The 26,624-nt window shown below is 39.3% G+C and overlaps 1 protein-coding gene across 9 annotated transcripts in view; it reads left to right on the top strand.

Annotated features, from left to right (window-relative positions):
- The window catches only part of mical2a (microtubule associated monooxygenase, calponin and LIM domain containing 2a), a 48,235-nt gene that overhangs the window by 11,676 nt on the left and 9,935 nt on the right, over positions 1-26,624 (top strand). For 3 of the 9 annotated variants that reach the window (XM_038701944.1, XM_038701945.1, XM_038701941.1), the window contains exons 3-17: positions 5,152-5,359; positions 5,665-5,781; positions 6,937-7,038; positions 8,708-8,863; positions 9,145-9,245; positions 9,745-10,002; positions 10,490-10,605; positions 10,942-11,068; positions 11,196-11,286; positions 11,912-12,059; positions 13,574-13,773; positions 15,148-15,251; positions 15,365-15,436; positions 15,530-15,664; positions 19,140-19,247. In XM_038701944.1, the coding sequence (XP_038557872.1) occupies positions 5,152-5,359; positions 5,665-5,781; positions 6,937-7,038; positions 8,708-8,863; positions 9,145-9,245; positions 9,745-10,002; positions 10,490-10,605; positions 10,942-11,068; positions 11,196-11,286; positions 11,912-12,059; positions 13,574-13,773; positions 15,148-15,251; positions 15,365-15,436; positions 15,530-15,664; positions 19,140-19,247 (2,043 nt within the window). Of the gene's footprint in view, positions 1-5,151; positions 5,360-5,664; positions 5,782-6,936; positions 7,039-8,707; positions 8,864-9,144; positions 9,246-9,744; positions 10,003-10,489; positions 10,606-10,941; positions 11,069-11,195; positions 11,287-11,911; positions 12,060-13,573; positions 13,774-15,147; positions 15,252-15,364; positions 15,437-15,529; positions 15,665-16,072; positions 17,751-19,139; positions 19,248-21,271; positions 21,448-26,624 lie in introns of those variants that run through there. The other 6 variants (XM_038701949.1, XR_005442262.1, XM_038701946.1 and 3 more) reach the window with 6 other exon arrangements.

The following is a 26,624-nucleotide window of genomic DNA, read 5'->3' as shown; positions in this document are numbered from 1 at the left end:
CAATCAATTAGTCAATTGGCAGAACATTTATCTGCAACAATTTTCATAACTTGTGTCATTTTAAGCATAAATCTTGTTTCTCAATATGATCATAAACTAAATATTTTTGCTAAAAGTTTGTGATCATTGGTTGAACAAATCAAGCGACATTGCCTTGTACTCTGGGAGATTCTGATTGGCATTCTTCACTATATTCTGACATTTCAGAGACGAGACAATTGAATAAACAACAAAATAATTGTCAGTTGTGGCATGTATCCTAACATTTAAATCAAGATGAAGACAAAGTAAATAGTTGTAACCTGGCTGACAGACAGGGTTCATTTATAAGGCGGGGGACAAATGTGACCAGGGTAGAGCTGGGATGAGAGTGAGGTCACAGGTGGGAAGCCAAAAGGAAGCGTGTGTCCTGAGTCAACAGATGTGGAGCAAGCCATCAGGAAAAGCCTCATATCTGGGATAATATATCAGCGAATGGAAACAGGCTAAACCAAATAGCCTGTTACTGCTAATGGCTGATAGGCAGCCGAAAACAGTTCCACGAGCGAGCTTAGATTAAAAAAAAAGCACACTGTGGACATACATGTGAATAAACTTAGTTATACTGAGTACTGAGTTATACTGAGTTAATACTCTACACATAAATTATGACATTTTCAACATCCTTCCATCTCTGTCTCTGGCTGTGTAAATATACTTACTCACCCTTTTGTTGAGAGAGAGAAAAAAAAAACATGGCCAGCAGACAGGCTTGTCCAGGCAGCGCTTTCACCACCTGTATGTGCTTCACACCTGAGATTACCTCATCCAGATAACCTCAGGCAAGACATGATGACATATTGTGTTCCTCATCACCCACATCCCCTGTGAAGCCACCCCAACCACACAGACTGGAGGGATATGGAATGACAAAAGCCCCAATCATCTTGTTTTTGGTGCTGCAGCAGAGCCCCATTTAGGGTATGATTTGGGATTTTGCTCATCTTGGCACTGGATGCTCTGTTTAGAGCACGCAGTCTGATTGTCTCACAGAACTGATATGGGTTTTTGGCACCTCCTCACACTACCCTCACATTGCGTTATCCTGTTGCTGGACACACAGGATGGCAGGAAGTGAGTCCTCCAGTCCAAATATGCGGCAAACCCCTGTCTGCGTACTGGTGGGATTTAGAGGTCGGGCAGAGTGGTACTGTAGCTCTTTGTGTTGTTGGATGAATGGTATGGAGATAGATTTGTCTCAATATTATTTGTGTGAGCAGATTGACGATCCATGTGTAAATGTGTAATCTGTTAATATAAAACACCTTCCACAAATTTAAAAAAGTTTTTTTTCGCAAATATAAAACAGAGCTTCAAATAAACAAATCCCAAAAATAAAATAAAAATCTATGAAAACATTAAATTAATTTAGCTATAAGTAACATGCATTTATTCATTTAATACATTAATGGGACACAGTGAGAATTAGTATGTATTTATGTGTTCTTTGTACAGTTTATTACATAGCACACACTTTCATATACATTTTTATTTGAGTATGAAAGGCATGAGGATGCTTGTGGGTAATTTTCAGGGACATGAAGTTATGGGCTTGTGCTGCTTCTGAAGTTACCATACTACTAAAGACTTTAACGAGGGTGCTGTCACTTGTCAAATCATACAACAGTTAAAGAGGTGGTATTATGCTTTTTGGCTTTCCCCTCTCCTTTATTGAGTTATATATCTTATTTGTGCATGTAACAGGTTTGCAAAGTGAAAAAGCCCAAAGTCCAGCCTAAAGGGAGTTCCCATCTCCCACAGAAAGCTCTGCTCTGAACCACTTGAAAACAGCTCGTTTGTAGTCCAGCCCTTCACTTCCTTTACTTGTGACGTCACAATGAAAACGCGTCATAAAGCTTGCCAAGCGGCTAGCAGGGTCAGGCACGCCCTCAAACCAAGCTGGTCTGAGCGGAGGCCCTTTGGCTCGACTCGCCTTTGATTGGTTTTCCATTGTAGAAATGTTGTACCTGCTTCCAGGTAAATTTTTTCATATCACCTCACCTCCATTGAAGTTTCAAGCCAGCTGAGGGATACTAACATGTAACGTGAACACAGCAGACTGCTGATTGGTCAGAGAGAATCGTCACTATTCACTGCATCATCATTGCTTGCGCCAGACAGAGGCCAGCAACAGAAAGTTTTATATTTTACAGTTTTCGTATGGAATTTCATCACTAAATCCACTTCTGAAAAGTTTTGAGGTGAGAAATCAGCTGTGTAGATTTCGAATATTGACAGTTTTACGAGAAGTGAACAAAAATGTGCTTGAATATTTGAGGAGTTGAGGACCTCCGCAAGCGGCTGCAAGGGGAAGCCTGTGCCAACCCGCGGGAGGAGCGTGCGAGGCCGGCCAGCGGCCCGCTAACAGAGCCCTCTGCTCCCGCCCTCACACAGACCGCTGCAGCAACGACGGCAGAGGTGTGTGTGTTGCATTGAACATTACGTTGCGGCTAAATAAGGTTATTATTATTTAATGGCCCTGCGTCGCGGCAGTTGTGTGTGGGGTCACTATGACGACAAGCTACGTACTATCTCTGGGTACTATCTGCAATGGAAAACAGAGCAGGGCCGAGTCGAGTCTATGGATTTGTGCTATGGTAGCATTTTTCGGCAAGGCAGCATAGATCGTCAGAACACCAGCAACAGTTCAACGTTTAGTCCTGATGGTAAGATGTGGAACAACGATGTTGTGTGGTTGTGGACTTGTGAGTAACTTATACCATCTGCTAGGTTACGGTCGCAGTCTGAAGCGGCTTTGATTTGAATCACACTACCTTGTTTCTTACGACCCGCCCTTCTCTGCTTCTGATTGGCTAATAGTCCTTACCTGGGAACTGCGCATGTGCAACTCTTTTGTACAAGTAAAGTGCATCACTCTGTAGCTCAAGAGCGGAGCGTAAAACACATAGGGTGAAAAGAGGAGCTGCACTAATGTGCAGTATGAGAAAAATATGGTGTTTTTTGAAAATTAAACCATGTAAACCTGTTCTGGTACAACCCCTAATTTAGATTTTGAACCTGAAAATGAGCATAATACCACCTCTTTAACATAGCCTAACAGAAACTGTATAAGCTATCTAAATACGCCACAGTTCTGTTAACTGTAAGATATGACAAGTGACAGATTGTAACTGAAACAAAGTAAACCTTTATAAAATGGTAATTACCAATTGCCAAGTTTGACTTGAATTTTGATGTGATTTTGAGGGTATTACACTAATAGGAGCCTAAAATATTGTGAAAACATCAGCCCATATTACCTCTTTATTTACAGGTTATCACTTCATTAATGTCACCATATTACTATTTTGTAATCCAAATATTGCTGTTCTCTAAGTTTTCCATATTGTCACAAAAATATTACTACAATATTACTTCTCTATTTTTGATATCTTTAAATCTGTTTGTCCCTTATTACCCTGTTACAAATATTACATTTTAATATTATCCAGATATACCTATTGTTAATACCATGCTATTATCTGCTTATGACTTTGGTAATTACGTGGTATTACTTAATTATTAACTCTTTATGATAAAACTATTTTGCCACAGTGGCCATGTTATTGCCGAACTGTAATGTGAAGTGCTTCTAAGTACATTAATAATAAGATCTGAAGTGCTTTGTGACTTTACCCACCTGAAAGAATAAATGAAAAATATAAAGGAGGACTTGACTGGCACACATAGGCATTCTTGTGCCTTTCATATATAGAAATGTATACAATTGTGTGTGCAAGAAAATAAACAACTAATAACAAATAAACACACACTAAAACTAACTGTTTCACTTTAAAATAAATAAATAAAAAGATGGATGCACATTCTTATCTGAGATTATTTAAAACAAAACACAGCTCATTTATAGACTGCATGCTCTTACTTTTTTGAAATGTGAAAAAGATGTCATCAGGAGACTGGTGGACAGTTGGTCTTACAACTCTGTGTGTGTAAAATGCAAATCCACAAGCATAGAATTGTGATCCACAAATACAAGCTGGATTTACAAATGCATGTTTGAAAGTTAAATGTTAGGAAGATATTCACAAATGCTTTACATGTTTTTGTAAATTAAGTTAATGGAATTTGTTTGTGTATTTGCATATACATTTTATATTTGAGAATATGTGAGTGAGTTTACAAATCTTCTTTTATATTTGTACAAGGTGTTTTATATTTACAGCTTACACATTTACACACAGACCATTGGCGGTTCACACAAATAATATTGAGATCAATCTGTCTCCATAGGAAGGCCAAGATATTCAAGTCTGTCCTGGGAAGGTGAAAGAAAATATATTTTTAGCACTAATTTGGTGAGGCTATCGAGACAGGAGACTGTCCACCTTGTTGAGCACAGCAGGGGCAGCATTCAGAAGAGGTCTGGTTCTGGATTTAATGTCCCAAGAATAAAGACACACGCATCTCCTCTCTACACAGTTCTCTATAGTGCCTCTCAACACATTAAGAAGGAAAGAAGTTACAGTTTGCCAGCACATGTGCGTGTCAGTTCTTTCATCTAGCCTTCAAGAGGATGATGTCATGTTTGAGCCACACATTCTCAGACAGATGCTGTAACCTCAAAGAACTGACTTAATGCATTTTTGGGTGAGGGCATGAATAACATTTTAAATATGTAATGGTTGTAATGATAGTTTAGGTTGATTGAAGGTGTTCACAAACAACCCTCTTGGCAATTTCCTGATGAATGCACTGCTTCGACCCGCTTTAGCCGCATGTAAACTCTCTTTCTTCAAGTTTCATCTGTTTTATTAACAATCCTTATGCACACAAGGCGGACTGGAGAAGTTAACTTAAGACTGGAATGATCCTCGGAGTTTGTGTCTCTGCCTCTCAAGTGTCCTTGAGTGAGACACTTCACCTCTAAATGCTCCATTGGTGCAGTAAAGTGCTGCTCCCTCTCATGATCTGTGAAGATGTTATAATGCTTCCTGGTATGTTAATAAACAAGTAGGATGTAAACCATTATTCATCTTAGCCTCTTATGCGGGAAAAGCCTCAGCCTCCTGCGATTATAGAGGTCTCCATGTAGCTCATTTCTCTGTGCCTCGTGTCGGTAATGAGGGCAATTTGTCATTCTCTCTTATTCAGTGCCTCATCCTCGGAGGGGGCCCCTGTGGACTGCGGACAGCCATTGAGCTCGCTTTGATGGGTGCCAAAGCGGTGGTGATCGAGAAGAGGGACTCCTTCTCTAGGAACAACGTGCTGCACCTTTGGCCCTACACCATTCATGACCTGCGGGGCCTCGGGGCCAAAAAGTTTTACGGCAAATTCTGCGCCGGGGCCATAGACCACATAAGTGAGTGTCTGACTTTACAGAAACAAAACATGCTGTCAGCTTTTGCTTTTTATTTATTTTATATTTATTTTAATGGACACTAAAATTGTAACATTTTCTATTTTCAATAAATTTTAGATTTAAAGATTATGGTCCTACAGTACTTACAGGATATATAACAACAAGAGGAACATCAAAGATAGAAGAGAGTAATGGAGTTCAAGCCTTGCTCTCAGCAGTGTCAAGACAACATAACACAAAACACAGTGTTTGGCAGCGATTTACATCTTTATGCAAACACGAACATGTGTGTCTGCGTCAAACAGGCATTCAGCAGCTGCAGCTGATCCTACTGAAGATCGCCCTGATTGTTGCAGTGGAGTTCCACATCAATGTGGAGTTTGTCAAGCTGTTGGAACCTCCAGAGGATCAGGAAAATGAAGGTATGAATGTCCAAACAATAGATAAACACCCACTGACAGTTTTTATGATCTGCAAGCTTTCAGGAAGATGAGGAGATTTAAGCAGCTGGAAACAATGCAGCTGGGATGTGAAGTAGGATGAGGTTTAGAAGTTTAATACTATGTAAAGCTAGATATCGGGCTGCAATTGTCTGTGTGTTACACAGATACTGTGTGGCTGTGGCTGTGGATCTGTATCTTCTCATCCTGCAGTATTTAATTTCCTTGACCAATACTCAGGAGACAATTGGCACTGATCTAGTTTTTCATCATTTTTAGATGAGGGTAGACTTCCCAGTGAGTGCTCAAATGTATGGCAGCTATATACAGCACCTGCTTACACATTAAAACCAGTGACTGTCACAATGTTTTTCTCACATTCACAATTTTTAGTTTCAGCACAACACGCAGCTGCCTTAAGATGTTAATGTTTTGCAGCACGTAACACTGCACTGTAGATGACTACTTGACCCTCTCATCCCATACTGGACTATAAATTCTCAGGAAGAAAATAACTCGCACAGTGTTGTCAGGTGTTGTCTCTTCAGCTGTAATATCAATATGCTGATAACAACAAGAGCCTTCCCTAAATTTAGGCACAGACTTATCCCTCCTGTTCTGCTGTGACGGACTTAGCTGTGCCCTTGACATCATGGAATGCATTTTCCACAGGGGGATGTTACACAACAAAGTGCCAAGCTGTTACCGAGCTGGTCACACACTCCTGCAACACCCACACTGCATATGTAAAATGGCTAATATTAAATCTGAAACAGTGTTTTTGTCCGTTTGTCAAGTTTGCAGGCCAGATCCAGTGGACTTTGTAGATATGGAGCATCTCTGTGCTACTTGAAAATATTAAGATCCATTATTATTTCCACTTGTGCTAAAACGTGTGTGTTATTTTTCTTTATATTTGATATTTTTCTCTATACTGACAACTTCTCTGCACTGACACATTTAGAAACGTTCAAGCAAAACAGGTGGCAAAGTGGTCCAAGAAAGGAGAGATGTTTCGACTGAGACACAGTTGTGTCCTTGAGCAAAAACACCAATCTTTATCAGTTGACATTCTACGTGCTATGTGCTGATTGTTCTGTGGAGCGGTACATCTTTGTCTTTGTTTCCATCTTTTAGGGCTTGGGTGGAGGGCTGCAATCCGACCTGCTGATCACCCTGTGGCTAACTTCGAGTTTGATGTCATAGTGGGGGCTGATGGACGCAGGAATACTCTGGAAGGTGAGAAGACAGCCAACAAAAGGGGGGAACAGTTTTGATGCCTGAAGAATATACTTCATTTTGCCCGCAAAGTACAATATAAAGTTACCTGTGTCTGATCAAGGAAGGAACGATCCGTGACTCAAAAGTATATTCTCTCACCAACAACATTGAAAGCACAGGGTTGGAGAATACTGTTACTCTACTCTTAATACTTTTTTTTTTAGTTAATATTTTCTGATTACTGATGCTGATACTGATCTCAACATATATTTCCAACTACCATCAGTTAAGAAACTCACACAATGCATATGTGAATATATTTATAAATAATGGGGCGGTTTACATACTTACCTCACCTTGTGATGTTCATGTGTTTGCTTTATTGTGAAAATCTCTGAAGTATCATTTGGAACATGAAATTCAGATAATAGTGTTGACTAAGATAAAACCCAGCACACATTCAGTTTACTGAATAGTCCAAGACGTCCCAAAGGACTGTTTCTGGACTCTCACTCTTAATAACTTGTACTGCGTTTATTTCTGTTGTGAAGTTATAAATGAAATTCACCTTTTGTAAGCTTGTACTTGTACGAAGCCACTGATCTCTCCCAGTGGGAATGGTTATACATGGAACCCCGAAACACTGTACATAAATAGAGCAAAGCTTGGGCTCGGTGCAGCAGCTGATGCATGCATGCTGGACTCTCTCCATCTCTCTGTCTCACTGTTTTGGTCTCTCGCTTAAAAATGCTGTCATCTAGCAACCAATTCGCATCAGATGCTTATTCCTAAAAAGGGCATTTTTGGGCAGGATAAGATGTTTAGCTCATTCTTCAATTATGAAGCCTGCGGGAAATTATTTTCCCCTGCAGTCAGCCTGATTTTGAGCTACTTTTGTGGCCTAGCTACAGTAACACAGAATTAATACAAAAGGTCCTCCATGATTTTTAACAGGGACAGTGTGTAGGTGTTGTGACATAAGATGAGATGCTTTTCTTCTGAAAGCTACTGTGACTTTCCCATACATCACTTTGTAGTAAGCAACCAATCCATTTTTTTCCTTCCTGAACATACAGCTTTAGTATTAGAGACATTTTTAGTGAGTTATTGCTGGTTTGATGTCTGGGTTTTTTCGTTTTGGTGAGGACATAAAAAGTTAATGCTTAAAGAATCTGCCTCTGTTTTCTTTTTTAAAATACCTGAAATAGACTTAAGAAATAAGTTTTTTTTGTGGTTCAGTATTGCATAGGATTCATTGAAACAGATTCTTTGAACGTGTGAATAAAATAACATTACTGAACAGCCCAATTTTTAACTATATTTTAACTTTTAAACCATGAATTGAATTGTTAATAAAATTATTCAAGTTTTACAAGTGGGACTTTACTGCTACATTCTCAGTTCTGAAGGTTAATTAAGCAAAAGGCATTTAACTTTGTTGATAGCATTTTAATTCCTGATGCTTCTTACAATTCATGGCTTTTGTTCCCTTGGCTATACAAAGGCTCACCTTGGTAAGCTGCCTCTTATCTGAAAGTAAATGCCTTGTAATTATGGTTTAACGCTACATTTCCTTTGGTTTTAACAGAAAAGCCGATAGGACTGGTTTGCTGGGAAGATCGACATCCCTTCTTTTTCCTCCTGTGTCCGTTTCATTCTTTATCTCGCTGTTTTTTTTCTCTCCCAGGTTTCAAAAGGAAGGAATTCAGGGGAAAGCTGGCGATCGCCATCACGGCCAACTTCATCAACAGAAACACAACTGCAGAGGCCAAAGTAGAAGAGATCAGCGGCGTGGCCTTCATCTTCAACCAGAAGTTCTTTCTCGACCTCAAAGAGGAGACAGGTGGGAGAGAAGCACGGTCTGACAGCCTCACTATGAATGAATGTAAAGGAAATACTTGTGACTTTGGTTATCTAACAGAAAGGTTGGGTTTTTTGTTCTGTTTGCTCTGGTTGTAAACATTGACGACTGATGAAGTGATTTTCAGCAGTACAGACTAGGTTGTTGGCGCAACAATATGCTTGTAGAAGTAGACAGGTTTGAGTTAGCCACTTAAAATGTCCTCAACAATAATTAGGTACTCCATGGATCACCTCTCTCAAACCATATCACATTTGTTGCAGGCATTGATCTGGAGAACATTGTGTACTACAGGGACAACACGCATTACTTTGTCATGACTGCCAAGAAACAGAGCCTGCTGGACAAGGGAGTCGTCATTAATGTAAGTAGAACATGCGTAGGTCAGTTATCCAGGGATCCCTTGTGTGAAAATTTGTTTTTAACAGCTTTTCAGCATACTTTATTTCATTTGATCATAATAACAAGGTATCAAAATCATGAACTACTGTACAGTATAATGTAATCAAATGCAACATCCTGTCAGCAAACAAGAACGCTTTAGAGCTTTTCTTTATTTTTGTTAGGACTGTGTCAGAGAGGTGTTGAATTAACTGTAGTGATTTCTAATACTGTATTTTGTACTACTTTTGCCATTTTGTTTCATTTAATTATTCAATTAGAACCTTCAAAATTGTTGAAGATGATGTCAGATTAGTTGTATACATTACAGTATATCAAGTCCAGTATACTCATCTTTTTTTATTATATAATAATATACAGTTGGGCTTTTATTCCACTTCTGGGAGCAGCTTTAATAAAAACTCTAAAGGAACAGATCATAAAGAAATTATTCTCCTGACTGTCATGCTTCTGTTCAACAGGATTACATAGAAACCCAGTTGCTGCTGAGCAGTGAAAATGTCAACCAGGAAGCTCTTCTGTGCTACGCCCGTGAGGCTGCTGACTTTGGCACCAACTACCAACTTCCCACGCTAGATTTTGCCATGAACCACTGCGGGCAACCAGATGTAGCAATGTTTGACTTCACAAGCATGCACGCCTCCGAGAATGCTGCTCTGGTCAGGGAGCGATTTGGACACCAGCTACTGGTAGCACTGGTTGGTGACAGTCTGCTAGAGGTAAGGAAAGACAAGACATATCATGTAAACTGTCCAACTGCCTTGGAACAGAAGCTGTTACACAGTCTGGCAGACAAGTCTGTCACAAATAACTTTAAAAAAGTTACATTAGTTTTTTATTTATCTGTTTTATTACCATTTTTATTGTAAAAGGAAATCTAAACTCACAAAATGGAAATCACTGACACACCATATCTAAACATGACCCCCAACTTGCACTTATGCCCCATCCTCTGAGTCCTTGTAATGTAATGCTTGCTGTATGTATATTATGTAATCTTTGTAATGTTTTGTGTTGCTTGACCAATACAAAAAAGTATGTCAATCTCAAAATCATGACAAAATGCAGTGCTGCTAATAAGTTTTCAGTCTCTGGCGATTTTGTTACTTCTAAAGAAATAAAGAATTGGTGTTTTTTGTGTCCTTATACACACTGATGTACAATTACATTAAAATATTCATATATTTGTTATGTGTTCCTGGTCAGCCCTTCTGGCCCATGGGGACAGGTTGTGCTAGAGGCTTCTTGGCTGCTTTTGACACGGCCTGGATGGTGAAGAGCTGGGCTCAGGGTCGGACGGTTCTGGAAGTGCTTGCAGAGAGGTACACACACACACACACACACACACACTCACTCATGTTATATTTACAGCATTAGATACAGCTTGTAAGTATTGTGTGTTTAGAGTGGTGGTGATGGTGCATAGATAAGATGCTTGCTTTTGGTGTGGAGACCTGGGTTAAATTACAACTGTGAGACATCTACCAATGTGTCCCTAGGCGAGACACTTAACTCCTTGTTGCTCCAGAGGTGTGCGACCTCTGACATATATAGCAATTGTAAGTCGCTCTGGATAAAACCGTCAGCTAAATTAGTTAATGTAATGTAGATACACGTCAAAGTGATATACCACCATGTTTTTTTGTTTGTTTCTACAGAGAGAGTATTTACAGGCTACTTCCACAGACTACACCTGAAAACATTGCCAAAAACTTTGAACAATACACCATAGACCCTGGGACTCGATACCCCAACCTCAACAGCTCCTGTGTGAGGCCACACCAGGTGAGAGGGAGTACTCGCTTTGACAATATCAGATTCTTACCATCTGTCATTAGGTACAGGTTTCATTTTTAACAAATATACACAACGTCTTGAGTGTCATTCATTTTCCCTTCCCTTCCTGTTTCAGGTGCGTCACTTGTACATCACTGGCGAGCTGAATTCCTGCTCTCTGGAGCGTGCTGCTACCATACGTCGGCCTGTCAATCTCTGGAGACGAGGTCCTTATAACAAGAACTGGCAGATTCCTCTGTGTTGTTTTGATAAGTGATCTGCTCTGATTCTGTAGTTGAAAGCATGCCTGCTGATGACTCATCTTCAGATTATTAATGGTAGTAGGAAAAGTTAGAATTAATCTTTGTTTAGGTACTAAGACTCGATCTGAGGTTTGTTTTTACACGTGGGTTCACCAGGAGGAGGAAGCTTTGATAAAAGATCTGCCAGGTTGTGAAGAGAAAAGTCAACACACAACTCGCTCTCCGAGTTCAGTATTACTTTATGTTCCTGTTTAAAATGACAAGAAATAAAGAAATCAATCACTTAAATCAATATGAAACACGTTATTTAATGTTCAGAATTTGATAATATATGCACTGGGGACAGACAGAAGCTCTGCATGCTGAACTGAGCTGTATGTTTGAAGTAACTTGAACCATTCACCAAAGGCAGCGAGGAAGTACAATACATGTCCAGACAAAGATGTGTACATACCTCAGCACCCGCTCCCAGCATGTCTGTCATGGCCTTGTTTACTGGCATGCCATGTGTTGGTCCATGCTTGACATCATATTGTGTTCAGCCTAAACTTCCTGTCGGTCTAACACTGTGACTGTGGTTCTTTTGCAGAGTCAGAGATCAGACCGGCAAGGCTTCTTACCTGGTGCCAGAAACAGACAGACGGCTACAGGAATGTGATGATCACAGACTTGACGTCTTCTTGGAAAAGTGGCATCGCCCTCTGTGCCCTCATCCACAGGTTCAAACCCCAGCTGATGTACGTAACATGCATCAGATACTATCAGTACCAGCCTGCTGCATCTTTCCATCTAAGATCAGTGATGTTAACATCCTCTTATCTCTATAGAGTATTAAATGCATACACGTATTTACTTGAACAAACCAGTTTCTTTGAAAAATGAACCCTGCACCCTCTTGGTAACAACTAGTTGTGAGGAAACCCATTTCTTATGTTAAAGAGAGTAACTCTTTCATCTATGTGTGTTTTTATGCTGCATTCTCCACCTCCTCCTCACAACTTGTAAAACACTTGACCCTTTTTAGAGCACTGATAGATGTGAAAAATATTTTATATATAGCTGTCCTATGCTTCAACCTAACTGGTAGTAGATTGTGCAAATAGAGTGCAGCTTTGTACATTTCATACATTTTTATCAAGCTCATTTTGTCAGTGAACGGTGAAGCGAAATACATACTGGTTGTTCCATTACTTGAATTAATCTGGAGTATTATTATTGAGTATGTATTTCTTAATAATGGCCCTTTCTGTGTGTTGATGTAGAGCTGTGGAGAAAAACAACTCATGTAGGACTTTGTGTGCTTTGGTATCCACTTATAGGACTTTTTAAAAAAACAGAAACTGTACCTTAGTTTCCACTTTTTAGGGTTAGACTGCCTTACACAGCATGGATTGTCAGTGCAACTGTAGATTAGTACATTTACAAATCTAATTATATCCTCTCACTCTTTAATTATTGCCTTCATACCTCACCACATGCCACTACAATTTCATGTGGTTCTATAAGTTTCCAGGACCCACTGGTATTTTCCCCCTTCCCTCCTCCATATGCATGCCTGTCAGCAGACTGCATAGAGGGGAGCAGGTTCATAGAAAAGAAAGAAAGGAAGAAATAGTGAGCGTCAGAAAAAACACCAAAGTTTGTATGTGCTGCTGCTAGGCTACTGCTCTCGTCTTTACATTATTTCTCATGGTGTCTGCACACTGTCAGTGTAAGCTAGAGACATCAGAGTTGTATTTTTACTCCCATTAGAAGTAATTTGCTACCATTTTCTCCTGCAATATGAGAAACAACATCTTCTACGGGGTTTAAAATGGAGATAGATAAGTTTCTGTGTAAAGTCATTCCATTGTGCTTACGTTAACTGTTTTCATATAAGTGTGCGTATTATCTTACTCTATAATCACCACCAGCCACAGTTACAAACCTCACTGTTACTTTCTTATAACATCAGTCATGGGTTCTTAAACAGCTAAGATACTGATATTTTTGGAAACAATACTAAGTTAAAATATGAGAAAACCTAATGAAAGATAACTTCATTATGTATGCACTGCAACGTGATCAGGGGAAAACAGACCGAAGTAAATGGTCAACTCGGGAGAAATCACAAAGAAAATTGAAACCCTACTATAGGTTGACACAGTAACTATATCATATCCGCAGCTGCTTTGCCACGACATACATAACCTGAATGTTTGTTGAGTACCTTCCTCTTACTCAAGCCACCATTACTCTCTTTTTCTATCAGAGATTTTGACTCATTAAATGAAGAAGACCATGCTGCAAACCTCCAGCTGGCTTTTGATGTCAGCGAGCGAGAATTTGGGATCCGATCGTTCACATCTGTGAAGGAGCTGAGTGCCGATCAGGAGCTGGATAAGACCAGGATGATCACCTACCTGTCCAAGTTCTATGAGCTCTTCCGTGGCACACCTCTACCTGCCTCAGGTAGCTTACTCTACTCTTTACTTTACCATGCTCAACTCTACTTGACTGTATTATACTCGACTCTACCATGCTCAACTCTACCGGACTGTATCGACTATCGACTCTACTATACTCCGCTGTATTCTACCATACTCAGCTCTAATTGACTGTATTCTGCTGTACTCGCCACATGTACTCATCTTCTACTGTACTAGATTGAACTCTACTCAACTCAGATATATTCTACTAACAACAGGCAACCCGCTCCACCTCCTGAGCCACAGCTGCCCGCTTGACTGTACTCTTTTGTACTGTACTCTACTCCACTGTATTCTACCATGTTTAACTCTACTTGACTGTATTATACTCTTCTGTACTCTACTATACAGTACTCTGCTCTACTGTACTCTACCTTGCTCCCCTCTACTCAACTCCGGTAGATACTCAACTTAACTCTACTGGACTCAGATATACTGTGCTCTACTCTACACCGCTCTTCTTTACTTTACTAGATACACCTCAACTCTACTGTACTGTACTCCCTGTGACTCTTCTTGACTGCATTCTACTCTCCTATACTGTACTCTACTACTCCACTGTATTCTACCATGTCCAACTCTGCTTGACTGTTCTACTCTGCTCTACTCTACTCTACTCTACTCTACCATGCTCAGCTCTTCTTGACTGTATTCTACTGTACTCTACCTTGCTCTCCTCTACTCAGGTAGAAACTCAACTTAACTCTACTGTACTGAACTCTACTGGACTCAGCTCTACTGTACTCGACTCAGATATACTGTGCTCTTCTTTACTTTACTACTTGACTCTATTTGACTTTGACTTGGATTCACCATGTTAAGACAGATGCCTGTTGTTAATAGACTGTTTTTGTCCTCTTCTTTGTTTCTGGTGCTTCTTCGCTGTATTGTATGACTGAAATTTGTACAAACAATTATAAAAATCTGAAATTCAAGTAAAAGAATTTCATTTGGTCTCCTGTTAAAAATTGTGTGTGCTGCGTAGTCCTATTGGTCTGTTAAGTATAGTGGCATGAGAGGAATGTCTATCTCTACCAGAGCTGTGGACTGCATTAATCTCAGATTCTTGACAACATGAAGACAACCTGTCTCCACTGAAGGGTTATTTAATGCTTACCTATCGTATGTTGTTTTATTTAACTTCAGCCAACCATTATTCTTCCTCTGACATGCAGCTGAGTCAGAAAGGCTTTATTTTTTTTGTGGAACATTTCTCCACTTCAGTAATTCCTTTTTTCTCCAGACAACTCATATAACTTTCCTAATTTATATTACCTACGTATATATTATCTGACATTTATCTCAATGCACTGTGGAAACAATGAAAACTATTATGCAGTCCTGTGTTATATTGCAGGTTCCAAAGGAGTGGATGAAAACAATGAAGATTATCCATCCAAGGAAGTCAGAAGCAATAATAATGTGCTCAATCATGCACTGCCCAGGAAACGGATACCAAAGGTAACTCCATGCTGAAATGTTGAAAAGTATGTCGTATGAGATTCTTTTGCTCTAAAATCTCCTTCTTTTGATTGTTACATATTCAGTCTTATATCCTTGTGCTGTATTTACAGGATGAAAAGAAGTCAGACGGTACAGATCCCATTTACAAAAGGAGGCGGAAATTCTGCAGTTATTTGGAGGAGGTTTGTTGCTAAACTTGCTCCTACTTGTAAATGCATCCACTATAAAGAAATGTTGATACAGTAGGATCTTGTCTGTTGCCTGTCTCCTGTTAGGCCACCAACCTGTCTAGTAATGGCCCATCAGTGCCAGAGGGCAAAGAGCCAAAGGAAAACAAAGTGCGCTCAATGGCTACTCAGTTGCTGGCAAAGTTTGAAAGCACACCCAGCTACACCGTACGGAAAACACAGGTAAAAATCACAACAATGATTTCATAGATTTTATTTTATTGTAGTAGGAGTAAGATTTTAACTGTAGTCCTTTAAGGTGGTAAGTAATTTTATTTATATATATAATATGAATACACTGTATGTATGTATCTGTCTATTTATTTATCTAACTACAAATACTTCTTCATGCATGTAGTTAAAATGGATAGTTGACCTCTTTTTCATGGATCATAAATATGTTTTAAATTCCCCTTGTTATGAGCTGGACCTCTGACAGTGGTCTGCAGTTTTAATATGACAAAACTTTTCTTTTGCTAATGCTATATATTTCGTCTCTTGTCTGGTATTTCCAGCATTTAATCTTTTCAGCCTTTTCTATTTCTGTGCCTTTTTATTAATGGTCTTCCTAACCTCTCTGCAAAATCTCAGTCAGACTACGAGAAGTCTTCCCGCTGCTACTCTTGACCTGATTGAGAGTCTGCACAATAAACTCAGGCCTCCACTCCCACCTAAACCTGCTCCTGAGACACAGGTAGTCCGGAGTTGCCATACATCAGTTAAGACACACAGGCAGTAGCCAAAGGCTTCTGGATGGTATTTAAAACTACTGACAGTCATAAAGTAGCAGGTTTTATGCTAATTCTGTCCTGACATATTTATCAAACATACACACAGAAATTTGCAAGCACATACTATATATGTACATATACCTCAAACACATAGACCAACCACGTGTAAAGGTCAAGTCATATCATTTACTTTATTTAAAATAGGAGTTTTCAGTCTTTTTGGATATTTAAATAACCATACTGGTGGTTTTACAGTGGTTAGTCCTGACTGCCTTAGACCCTAATTTCACACCAGAAACAGACGGATGGGATTTCTTCACGTGTTATTGTAATTTATTGTAGAACCAGAAACTAGATCAAACTAGCACAAAAGTAGATTCAAAACATAAATAAGAATACGCAGTTACACATGTAGTGGAGTTTATGTTATAACTAACAAAAACAATTTTCCTGTTAAAAGTTTCACAAAGCGGAAAGCATTCACATGAAATTTTGACAAAGCTGATGGGAAAGTAAATTGGCTTCATTGATGCTGGCACATTCAAAGAATTGTGATGATTCCTAATGAATTAAAATGAGCAAAATTGGTGAAAAATATGAGTCTTAAATGAAAGCGTGACTGAATCCAAAACCTTTCGGAGTCACTTAATTACCAGGCTCATGTCTAACATTCCACAGAGGTTTTTTTTTTTATTTCTTTTGAACTACAGTATGTCTGGTAATTAGAAACTAATACAGTATATACTAGTTGACCATTAATCTTAACAAACCAGGCAAAAAACAGATAAAAAGAGTCTTGCAGTTGCTGAAGTCAAAGCATTGTATCTATAAGCTAGGCAAACCAACGATGCAAACAAAAAGCAAACATAAGTGTCACAAAAAGGATATTTTTATTATAATTTAATCATTTAAATGAAGCTGTTGGCTGTTGCCTCGCAGGTTTCAGATGTCAGACTTCAGTTCTTGACTGTGCCAAGAAAAAAAGAGTTAGAAAAAACAAACAGATTCTGCTCGCATCTGCATTACCAAAACACATAGCAGACAGAATATTCACTGTAATGGATGCAAGTTGATTTTCATGCTGTGCTGGCAAGACTAGTATTTGTGTTTAGTGGGGTGAAACACATAAACCACCTGTATGGTTCTTTAAATGATCTACAGCCTCTAACTGAATGAAAAATAAGAAATCAATTCAAGCTTAACTGTTTGGTTTCTTGACGAGGAGTTACACCAAAGCTCACAAGTGCACTACTGTATATTATCCCTTTCAGTTTGAAGTCTGTATCAGAAAATCAGCACAACATTTAGTCCGCCTTCCTCCAAAGACTCTGCCCAAACCACAGCTCCAGCCTCAGTCCCAGCATCCATTTTCTGTAGTGAAGCTCAGACATGTTAATCAAACGCATGCTGAGACGAAGCCCCAGCCTCAGCCTGAGAGTGCAGACCCCCCTGCTTCTTCTCCCTCCTGCCACTCAGCAATCCATTTCATGTCAAGAGTCCTCCAGCGCCTCAGGGAGGTGGATGAACATGTCTCTGAGGTGATCACCATCTCCTCCTTCATATCTTTAACTTCTTTCTTCTGTTTTCTTCTCTGTCTTCTATTTTTTTTAACCTTTGTGAATGTTGCATGTTCTGATCCCCCAAGGGGCCCCAGAGTGAATGTTGATTATATATTTATGTCCTGATTATACATTTAGGCTTGTGTAATGTGTAGTCAGATGGTGAAGTCAGACCCTAAATTATCCAGCCTGTCGAAAATGGCAAGAGCCGGCCTCCTAACAGACCTGGCATGAGCTGAGGCAGACGCAGAGGGATTATTGGGCAGTCTGGGTCTGCGTGGAACAGGTCGGGCAGGGCCAGGCTGCAGGCACTAGCTAACGTCTGCAAATAAGCTGTTTTGATTATTCAGATTTGCCAAAAGCCTGCCTGCATTGGCTCAGATCAAAATTGTTCACCACATCAAGTTATTTAGAAGAACATTTTGTTGAGAAAAATGGCAATGTGGGACAAACAAAATAACTGAAACACTCAAGCAAAATAACTTTCAACTAAATCACTATTGTAACAACTGTCATAACGATGGGTTATTATACTATTAATGGTCAACCTAAGTAGTGTGTCTTATTTCCGTGTTGGTTAGTTTTAAATTGTGACCACTGTTTCTCTTTACCAATGCAGCTTGTCTGTGTTTGGCATTTGCCTCCAAGTGTTGATTGCCAGACCTCTTCTATAGCTGTCTGCTAACTGGCATATACTGTATGATGTAGGCCAACAGTGTTTTTAATTATCATTTAAGGAATAATTCGCTTTCTTGCCGAGAGTTAGAGATGAGGAAAGAGATGATTAGCTTAGCTTAGCTTAACATTAAGGCGGGAAGCAAGCAGATAGCCCAGCTTTCTGTAAAGTTAAAAAACAGTATATGCCCACAATATGAGAAGTGACAACTGTAACTAACTTTTTGCTGACAACAGCCAGGTGCAATGACTTCCCCAAGTCTTGTCACCGTGAGGCCGCTGTGCAACCAGCGCAGATGTTGCACAGAAAAATCACTTAAGCCTTAAAGACTCTATACTCTATACTGATTTCTCTGCCAGGTCTCTGAGGCTGTCCCAGTTTTCTGTTCCAGTACAGTACAAGTAACCACATCAAGTGGTGTGTGAAATTAATGTAATAAGGCAGCCTTCGTTCCACACAGCGATGGTATTGTTCTTCTCCCGTCAATACATGCTTAGCTGTCAAATCCTGCTTCTTATTGAGAAAGTAGAACAGAAAGGTCTTTCATCATTTAGCTGTATAGTGCGTATTAAATGGTTATTAGTCTGCCTAATTATGTCTACACAGAGTTGGTGGAAGAATGTGTCTCACTGTACTGAGGAGGCAAGACTGATGACTTCTCTTTTGTTCCTGTGCTCCGTGTCATCCTGCAGAAAAAAGCTCAGACACAACAGGCTAGAGAGTTTCACACAAAGAGTATAAAGGAAAAAGCTGTTCACCTTAGTGGGTTGTTCTTGGGAGATAGATCTGCTGTACTCAAGGTGACTATCTCAAGCTTTATAGCCTGACCCCACCATGGCCTTGTGTTTTGCACCCCCTGCCCCTCACAGTGTGTTTATTTGCATGTGGAAACACATCACGTTTGGGATCACAAGTGCTGCATGTAAACAATATTTGTACACTTTTTATATATATATAATATATACATGCCATCGTCGGTCCGATGGCAGTTTGCTAGACATCGCCCAACCCTAATGTCAAATCACAATATGAAAACAATGTGAAATGCTCCTAGTGATGAACCTACAGAGAATTACCACCAGAATCTGCAGCTCACCTCGGCATTACAGAGCATTATAGTGAGTTTTAGCTCACTGTTTAGCTGTCAGACTGTAACTTAACTATTTTGGTCCACTCTCATAGCCTTGTTTTCTGCCGCGGGTTTTCAGTGAAAAAGCTCTAAAAACCCTCTGTACACTACCTGCTCAGCACCAAACAGCAGAGAGACTCAGTTAGTAACTAGCTGGTGAACATAGCGGAGCATTTAGCAGCAAAAGAGCTACATATGTCCCTCAGGAGTTGGTGGAGACAAAAGCAGATCTAAAAGAGAGTGAATATTGAACATACTTTCATCAGGAGGCTAGAATCATGAGTGTTAATTAATGCTGATGTTGCTCCATAACTACTGGATGTGTAATATGCTTGCTAACAAGTTATCAACATAAAAGGTGATGATATGTCAATGGTGATCATAACTTGTTTCTTCTGCCACCTGGTGGCCAAAAAAAATGTTATTGTAGCTTTTGTCTGCTGGTAAAACACATTTTTGCATTAAATATTTCCTATTTTCCAGTAATTTCTTAAAATACACTAAGTTTATTAGGTATACAATCTAATATTTAGTCCACGCCTCCTATATCAATTAGAAACAACTGTCAGTATAAGAAAGTTTAACAGCATCACAAACTACAGCCTAAACTGTTAACTCTAAAAGTTTTAAAGTGATAATTTATTAAAGGATTGTTGTATTAGGCTGCCTTGGATAAACTGGCAAGAAGAGTTCATGTTCAAGATGTTATGTTTGTTCCCATAGTGAAGGCTCAACATATCTTCGGCGTCCCAAAGGCAGCACACAGAAATCCTCCAGATACAAAGAGGGACTGTAGAGGGACTGTTCTCAAAAAGCTTTAAAAAGAAGCATCGTAGCCCACAATTTAGACTGTTGTCATGTATCTTCTCAATTATAACAGACAGATTTATACAAAAGGCCTGCTGCTTTGCATGAAAGCTTTGCTTTTAACTGCTGTTTTTGCCCCGTGTGCTTTTAATTACCAGCAGTCCTCACAGAGGAGAAGCGTGTGTTCTTGTGGTGGCACTTTGTGGGTTTCTCTGCTCCACCCATCCCAAACAGCCTGCTCCATCTCAACAGCCAGATGTTATAGCAGAACTTACACTAGCTTAATATAAAGGAGCAACTCCTTATACACATTATGATATATGTTTAAATCAAATTTGATTCCTGAAGAGCAATTGGGAAAATATGTAGACATATGTAGCCCCTAAAAGTCTTGGTCTTGTCTCGGTCTTGATAAGCTCTGGTCTTGACTCGGTCTTGGTTTGGGCTGTCTTGACTACAAAACAAAAAGTCTTTACTCTCGGTCCACTAACCAGCTTTTTGAGCTTGTGTTAAAACTATGAATAGCAAAAATGGAGAGGCGAAACTAGATAAAAAAATATTAAAGATAGACAGGCTTTCCGGCAAAGGAATGTTTTTGGCCAAATAAATGGTAAAAATAGTTTGCATAATGTATAATAGTTTTAAAAGCCAGCAGTAGGTGTTAAATTCATGAATGTTTCTGACAGCTGTTTCAGTGTTTTTATGTTTATTATGTATTTTTAATTTCCTGGGTTTAGGTGGCGGGAAAGAGTAATTAAATGGGAAGATTTAAGTCGGTGTTTTAGCTATTGTTTTGTAATGTCATGGCATTAGTGTTAATCTTCATTGGCTGGCATTATTTCACTGCTTTTCTTTTCACCATCACTCCACCTGCTCTCTGGTTCCCAGGGTGGCTCGGTACGAAGGGCGTTCCCCCCCGTCGGGTGACAAGTGCCACTCGTGCGAGAGGCGAGTTTATATGGTGGAAAGGGTCTGTGCCGAGGGGCTCTACTTCCACAGGGAGTGTTTTCGCTGTTCTACCTGCAGCTCTGCCCTGCGACAGGGAGCACACGCCTTCGACTCTGAACAGGGTTCGTATCATTGAATGTCACCTGTCATCAGTATTGGATCCATATGTTACCAAGAAAAGAACAACTATTTCATTTTGATATTTGCTGTAATCTTACAGGGAAATTGTACTGCAAACTTCATTTTGCTCAACGCAACAATGGGACAAACCTACGGAGGAATTTTTCTCATCGCTCGGTGAGTACGTCTAACAATATCCGTCTTATATTGAACTGTAAAATATCTAACGTCTCTGTCCGTCACATCCTCTGTCTTAGAATCGTTATGGCACTAGAGTTCAGGAGCGATGCGCTGATGATGACGGACAGAGCTCCGAGTCCAGCAGCACGGCAGACCTGCAGAGTCAATCCTCAGCAGGTACCTTCAGCTCGTTCATAAGGAAACGCCTGAGCTGGCCCCTGGGTGTGATTCGCACTGTGTGTAACACCCCCTGGTATCTGTCCCGCCGTGTGCATGGTATAGCACAGGCCTTTGCCGGCCACCTGAGGGACAATGCCCAGGACTATGCATTCCTGTATGAGCTACTGAGCATGAGCTTGCCCTTGCTGCTTGTTTTACAAGAGGTACTGCTGCAGATGTACACAGAGGCGGTGTCTGATGGCCCCAGCTCTATACAGCCTCTACTGCTGTGGCTGCAGGAGCATATAGGTCAGATGGTCATGTAGATGCTCTGCTGCTGTTAATATCTGACCCTGAACATGACTTTAAATGCCATTAAATCTGTGGCTGACGTGCGCATTAGCTGGAGTGTTCTCGTCTTAGTGTTCTAGTAGCACAAGCACCTTTTTAAAGTTTACTTGCCTTTTATGATGATACTGTAGGTAGATTTGCTCTCATTGTATTGGATGCACTTGTGCATCAGCCAAAGAAGAGACACTGTAGGTTGCTCTTACAACTTTTCGTAGCTTAGTACAGCACATTGTCAGATAAGAAAAGCTGCACCAAATAAATTTTGCAGTGGGTTTGATGTGGAAACTGTACTGTACTTGTAGGGTTAAAATACGTTAAACAAATAGATTTAAGGTAGTTAAAATGCAAAAAATAAAACAGGCCACAGTCAGTGCATTAAAGACTTGAGACTGCTGAAATGTCCAATCATCATTGCTGTAAAATTCAACTTTTTACAAACTGTCTTGGAAAATGGATCCTGCAGTTAAAATTGCTTAACTCAGGTTATGACTGACAAACTTGCACTTTATGTTTGAGAACTGCCTATAGATATAGATCTATATATATAGATCTATCTATATATCTATATATAGATCTATCTATATATAGATCTATATCTATATATAGATATATATCTATCTATCTATATATAGATCTATATATATATATAGATCTATATATAGATCTATATCTATATATATATAGATCTATATCTATATATATATATATAGATCTATATCTATATCTATATATATAGATCTATATCAACAACTTGCTCATTATGTTCATACAGTACACTACTCAGTTTACTTTCATGAACTGTATTTATAGATTTTTCTATATATAACAACCGAAGAATCTCTCTGTTCTGGTGAGTTTCCTTCTCAGTATTTAGTTTTACTTTGCTGCCATCTACTGTTGAATCTCAGAAACACCACCGAGGCTAAATGAGATACCCCACGCCTTCAATTTTTTTTTTAAACCTCTTCCTGTATAACATTATAGACAATTACGTTTTATGAAGTATTTTCATATTCACTGTAGACAGTAGACACTGGTGAGCATGCTATGTTGTGTTTGCCTCTCTTGCCATAATTTTAAAGCACGTTTGTTGGATTAACTGCAAACCTCTTTGACTGGAAACCACACAGTTGCCTCCTATTCCGACACACTATCTAATGATGCTTCTGAGGCACTTTAGAGGTTTAGAGTCTTGTGTGTTTCTTTATAAAATATTTGAAAATGATATTTGCAATTATTTTAAGTGTTTGTAATGATATGATATGCTGGATATGCAAGATGATGTTTTGTTATCAGCTACCTAATATGTTGAATTACTGAACCTGCTACATGTAATATGAGCATTATATCTGGTTTACAGTGCGGTAAAAAGGGGTGGAAGACAGTGTTTTAACATACCAAAGAACTGTTCTCACATATACTGACTGTAACATTTATTTTATACATCGACGACAATCATGCAAACTGTATGGTGCCAACAAACAAATATCGTCTTCATTGTGAATGTCAGCGTTTTGTTTTCATAAACATTTTCTACTTCTGTGCTTTCAGGTGTTGTTATTCATGTCTTCCTTTATGTTCTCTGTGTTTTAGATCATTTTTTTCTCTTTTCTTCTTATTCAGCTGAAGCCTTTTATGAAGTGAGTGAGCCAGCTGGATGTTTAGGAGAAATGACATTTTGAAGGTGATCACGTGCATGGGCACATGGTCGTGTGTCGTAACTGCGATGTGGCTGCAGATACTGACGATAAATAACAGACCCAACATGTCTGATATGACGTAACAACATTTACAGCGCTGAAGTAATTAAAGACGTTCCCTATGAAGTGACGCTGCTTTTTACGCTTTTTTTTTTTCACTAAACTGAACTCATGACTAATGAACGGCTTCAGTGTTTGACATTGATCCTTAAGCTGTTTTGGGAATGAATTTGTACTAACTAAGCTTGGGTCAAGACCTCTGAATTGTTGCCTACATCTCCTCTTATTTTTAGTGATGTTCCAACTTTTTTTGTGAACGTATTCCTCTTGAAACATCAACTTTTAAAATCAAATCAGCAAAGTAATATCAGTTCACTGACAAGTTCTGTAACTATTAACCTATTAACCAATAGTTAACAAAACCCTTTCCAGAAGGTCCATGCAGTACTGTTTTGGAGCTTTTAATTGTATTACAATATCTTCCTCCATAGACAGAGTTGCCCAGTTGTCATAGATTTGTAGATGTTCAAATTTCCATTTTTCTGAGCACTTCCAGTATGCACTTTAACACATTTCTGGTTTCAAGGTTACATTTTTACAGCTAACATGAGAAACCCTAAAGTGCTGGAAAAATGAAATTTGAACATCTGCTTTTCAACTCCATATACTGAATGTCACCTGTCATATTCAACAATTTACCAATATTTGGTGAAATTATCTATGTCCCAGTGAGCTGATACTGCATTTTAAAGAGGCACCCCCCGATTTTACTCGTCAAAGTCTGTTTACAGGTGTTGGAGAGTAGCTACTGCATATGTAAAAAAAAAAGGTTGTATAAAGCCTTTTGTGGCTCTAGAGGGAGCTACATGAAATCAGATAAAGTGATGTCACTTGAGTCAGCTGGGGCTGAAGACCATCCATCCATCCATCCATCGTCAATTGCTTATCCTGCGTACAGGGTCGCGGGGGTTGGAGCCAATCCCAGCTGGCATCGGGCGAAAGGCAGGGTACACCCTGGACAGGTCGCCAGTCCATTGCAGGGCGGGGCTGAAGACCACAAGTTTGAAAATGAATGTTAAATGAAAACAAACCAACACTGTTCGGTTTCCTGTAAAACTCACCTCTGCCAGTCCACCTGTGAGGTCTGAAAAACTGTACTGTTAGTCGTCAAATCAACAAGTTGTTATTAAATAATTTCAGTACTTTTAAACCTTTCAAAATGACCAGCAGGTCTAAAAAGTTTTAGACTGTTATACAAGGTGTGACAACATCATGGAAAGGATCCCTACGAGAGACTCCCGGTGACACCCTTTGTCTTTAACAAGAAACAGAAGGCTCGCTCAAAGACAATTCCCGCTCTAAGATCTCATGAGAGGCAAGTTGTGAGATTGTTGTGTTGGAGTAACGTTAGGAAATAAAGTCTTGCTTTCTTCGTCATCTTCCTGCAACAACTCACCTTTCACAAGATTTCAGAGCGAGAATGTCCCTTGAGCTAGACTTCAGTTTCTTGTTTAAAATAAAGGGTGTCACTGGGAGTCACTTGTCATTTCGACACCAAAACAAGTGAAAATAGGCCCAGGTGTAAGAAAATATCCAAATTATCCTTTCATGCCTGCAAGAAACACAGACAGACCTCCAAAGTATTTCTGCAAAGTCTTCCCTCATTGGATGATGGAAAGGAAAACAACAGATATTGTAAAACTCATTACCACCATTGAGGAGCCTTTGAGCAAGGCCTTTAAAGCCTCCATTGGAGCTGCTCTGAAGCCATCAGATCAGACTGTGGTTGTAAGTGGCAGCTTCCAGGTGTGATGAGAATTGTGGAAAAGAGCATATTGTTCTCTGTGACACTTCACCTGGATAAGTAAGGTTTAAAATGTGTTTTCATCGGTACAGTTACATTTCCACAATGACATGAGAATAACAGCAATGAGCTACTTAACGTTTCCATACAAAGGTTCTATAAAGCACCAATTAGAGACACTTTCACTGTGTGTCTTGGCCTCTGTAACTTAATGTTTTCTTTAAGCTGCCTTCAGGACTAATACCTAGTTTATAAAACACATTTTTATTTCTTTGCCTCCTCTTAAGTTATTTAAAATGAAAAGGCACTTCTACGTTGTGTTAGAATGTGTTCAAGAATGCACTCAGAGCTCCATTCACTTAAAAAAAGTCCTTGACACTTCAACACCAGTTTATATTCTGTTGAAATCATAATAATGCCTATGATAAATTCTGCTCGTCTACTGTACTCTTCAAGTGTAGAGAACATTAAATGGACCAAAGGCATGACATACTAATCCATCACAGTGCATGAGTGTGTACTTTTGGATAAACTGCATTCAGTTCAGAGCTTATATAAGTCTATGTTTCAGAGTCATGCAAGTTATTTTGTTCATCTCATCAACGTTGTGTAAGTCTAGAATGAAGATGTATGGGTGTATATTTTGAGTCATTTTGGCCTGTAATACTTTGTAGAAAACAACATTTAAACCAGAAGTCGTTCTTTATGTACCAAAAACAAAAACATATCTAATCCTTAACTCTTTTTCCCTAATATGTTGGGGCATCTCTTGAAATTAATCTAGCTCTTTAATCTATACTGAAGTGATTTTTCAGTCTCTAAAACCTTATTTTATAAGCTACCATTGAATATAATGAAATATGTGTCTATCACAATGTATCAGTGAATCTCTACATACTCTTGCAAAAGCTGTCTTTTACGGTAATGTTGAGGCTAACACAACACATCATTGTCTTACCCAATAATTCCTTTAGATAAT

The sequence above is a fragment of the Micropterus salmoides genome, unplaced genomic scaffold, assembly GCF_014851395.1.
Source record: "Micropterus salmoides isolate LMB-PRFRI ecotype aquatic unplaced genomic scaffold, ASM1485139v1 Ms_hic_scaffold_6, whole genome shotgun sequence".
NCBI classification, from domain to species: Eukaryota; Metazoa; Chordata; class Actinopteri; order Centrarchiformes; family Centrarchidae; genus Micropterus; species Micropterus salmoides.
The sequence above is the reverse complement of the archived record's forward strand: the minus strand, read 5'-3'. Positions and strand labels throughout refer to the sequence as shown.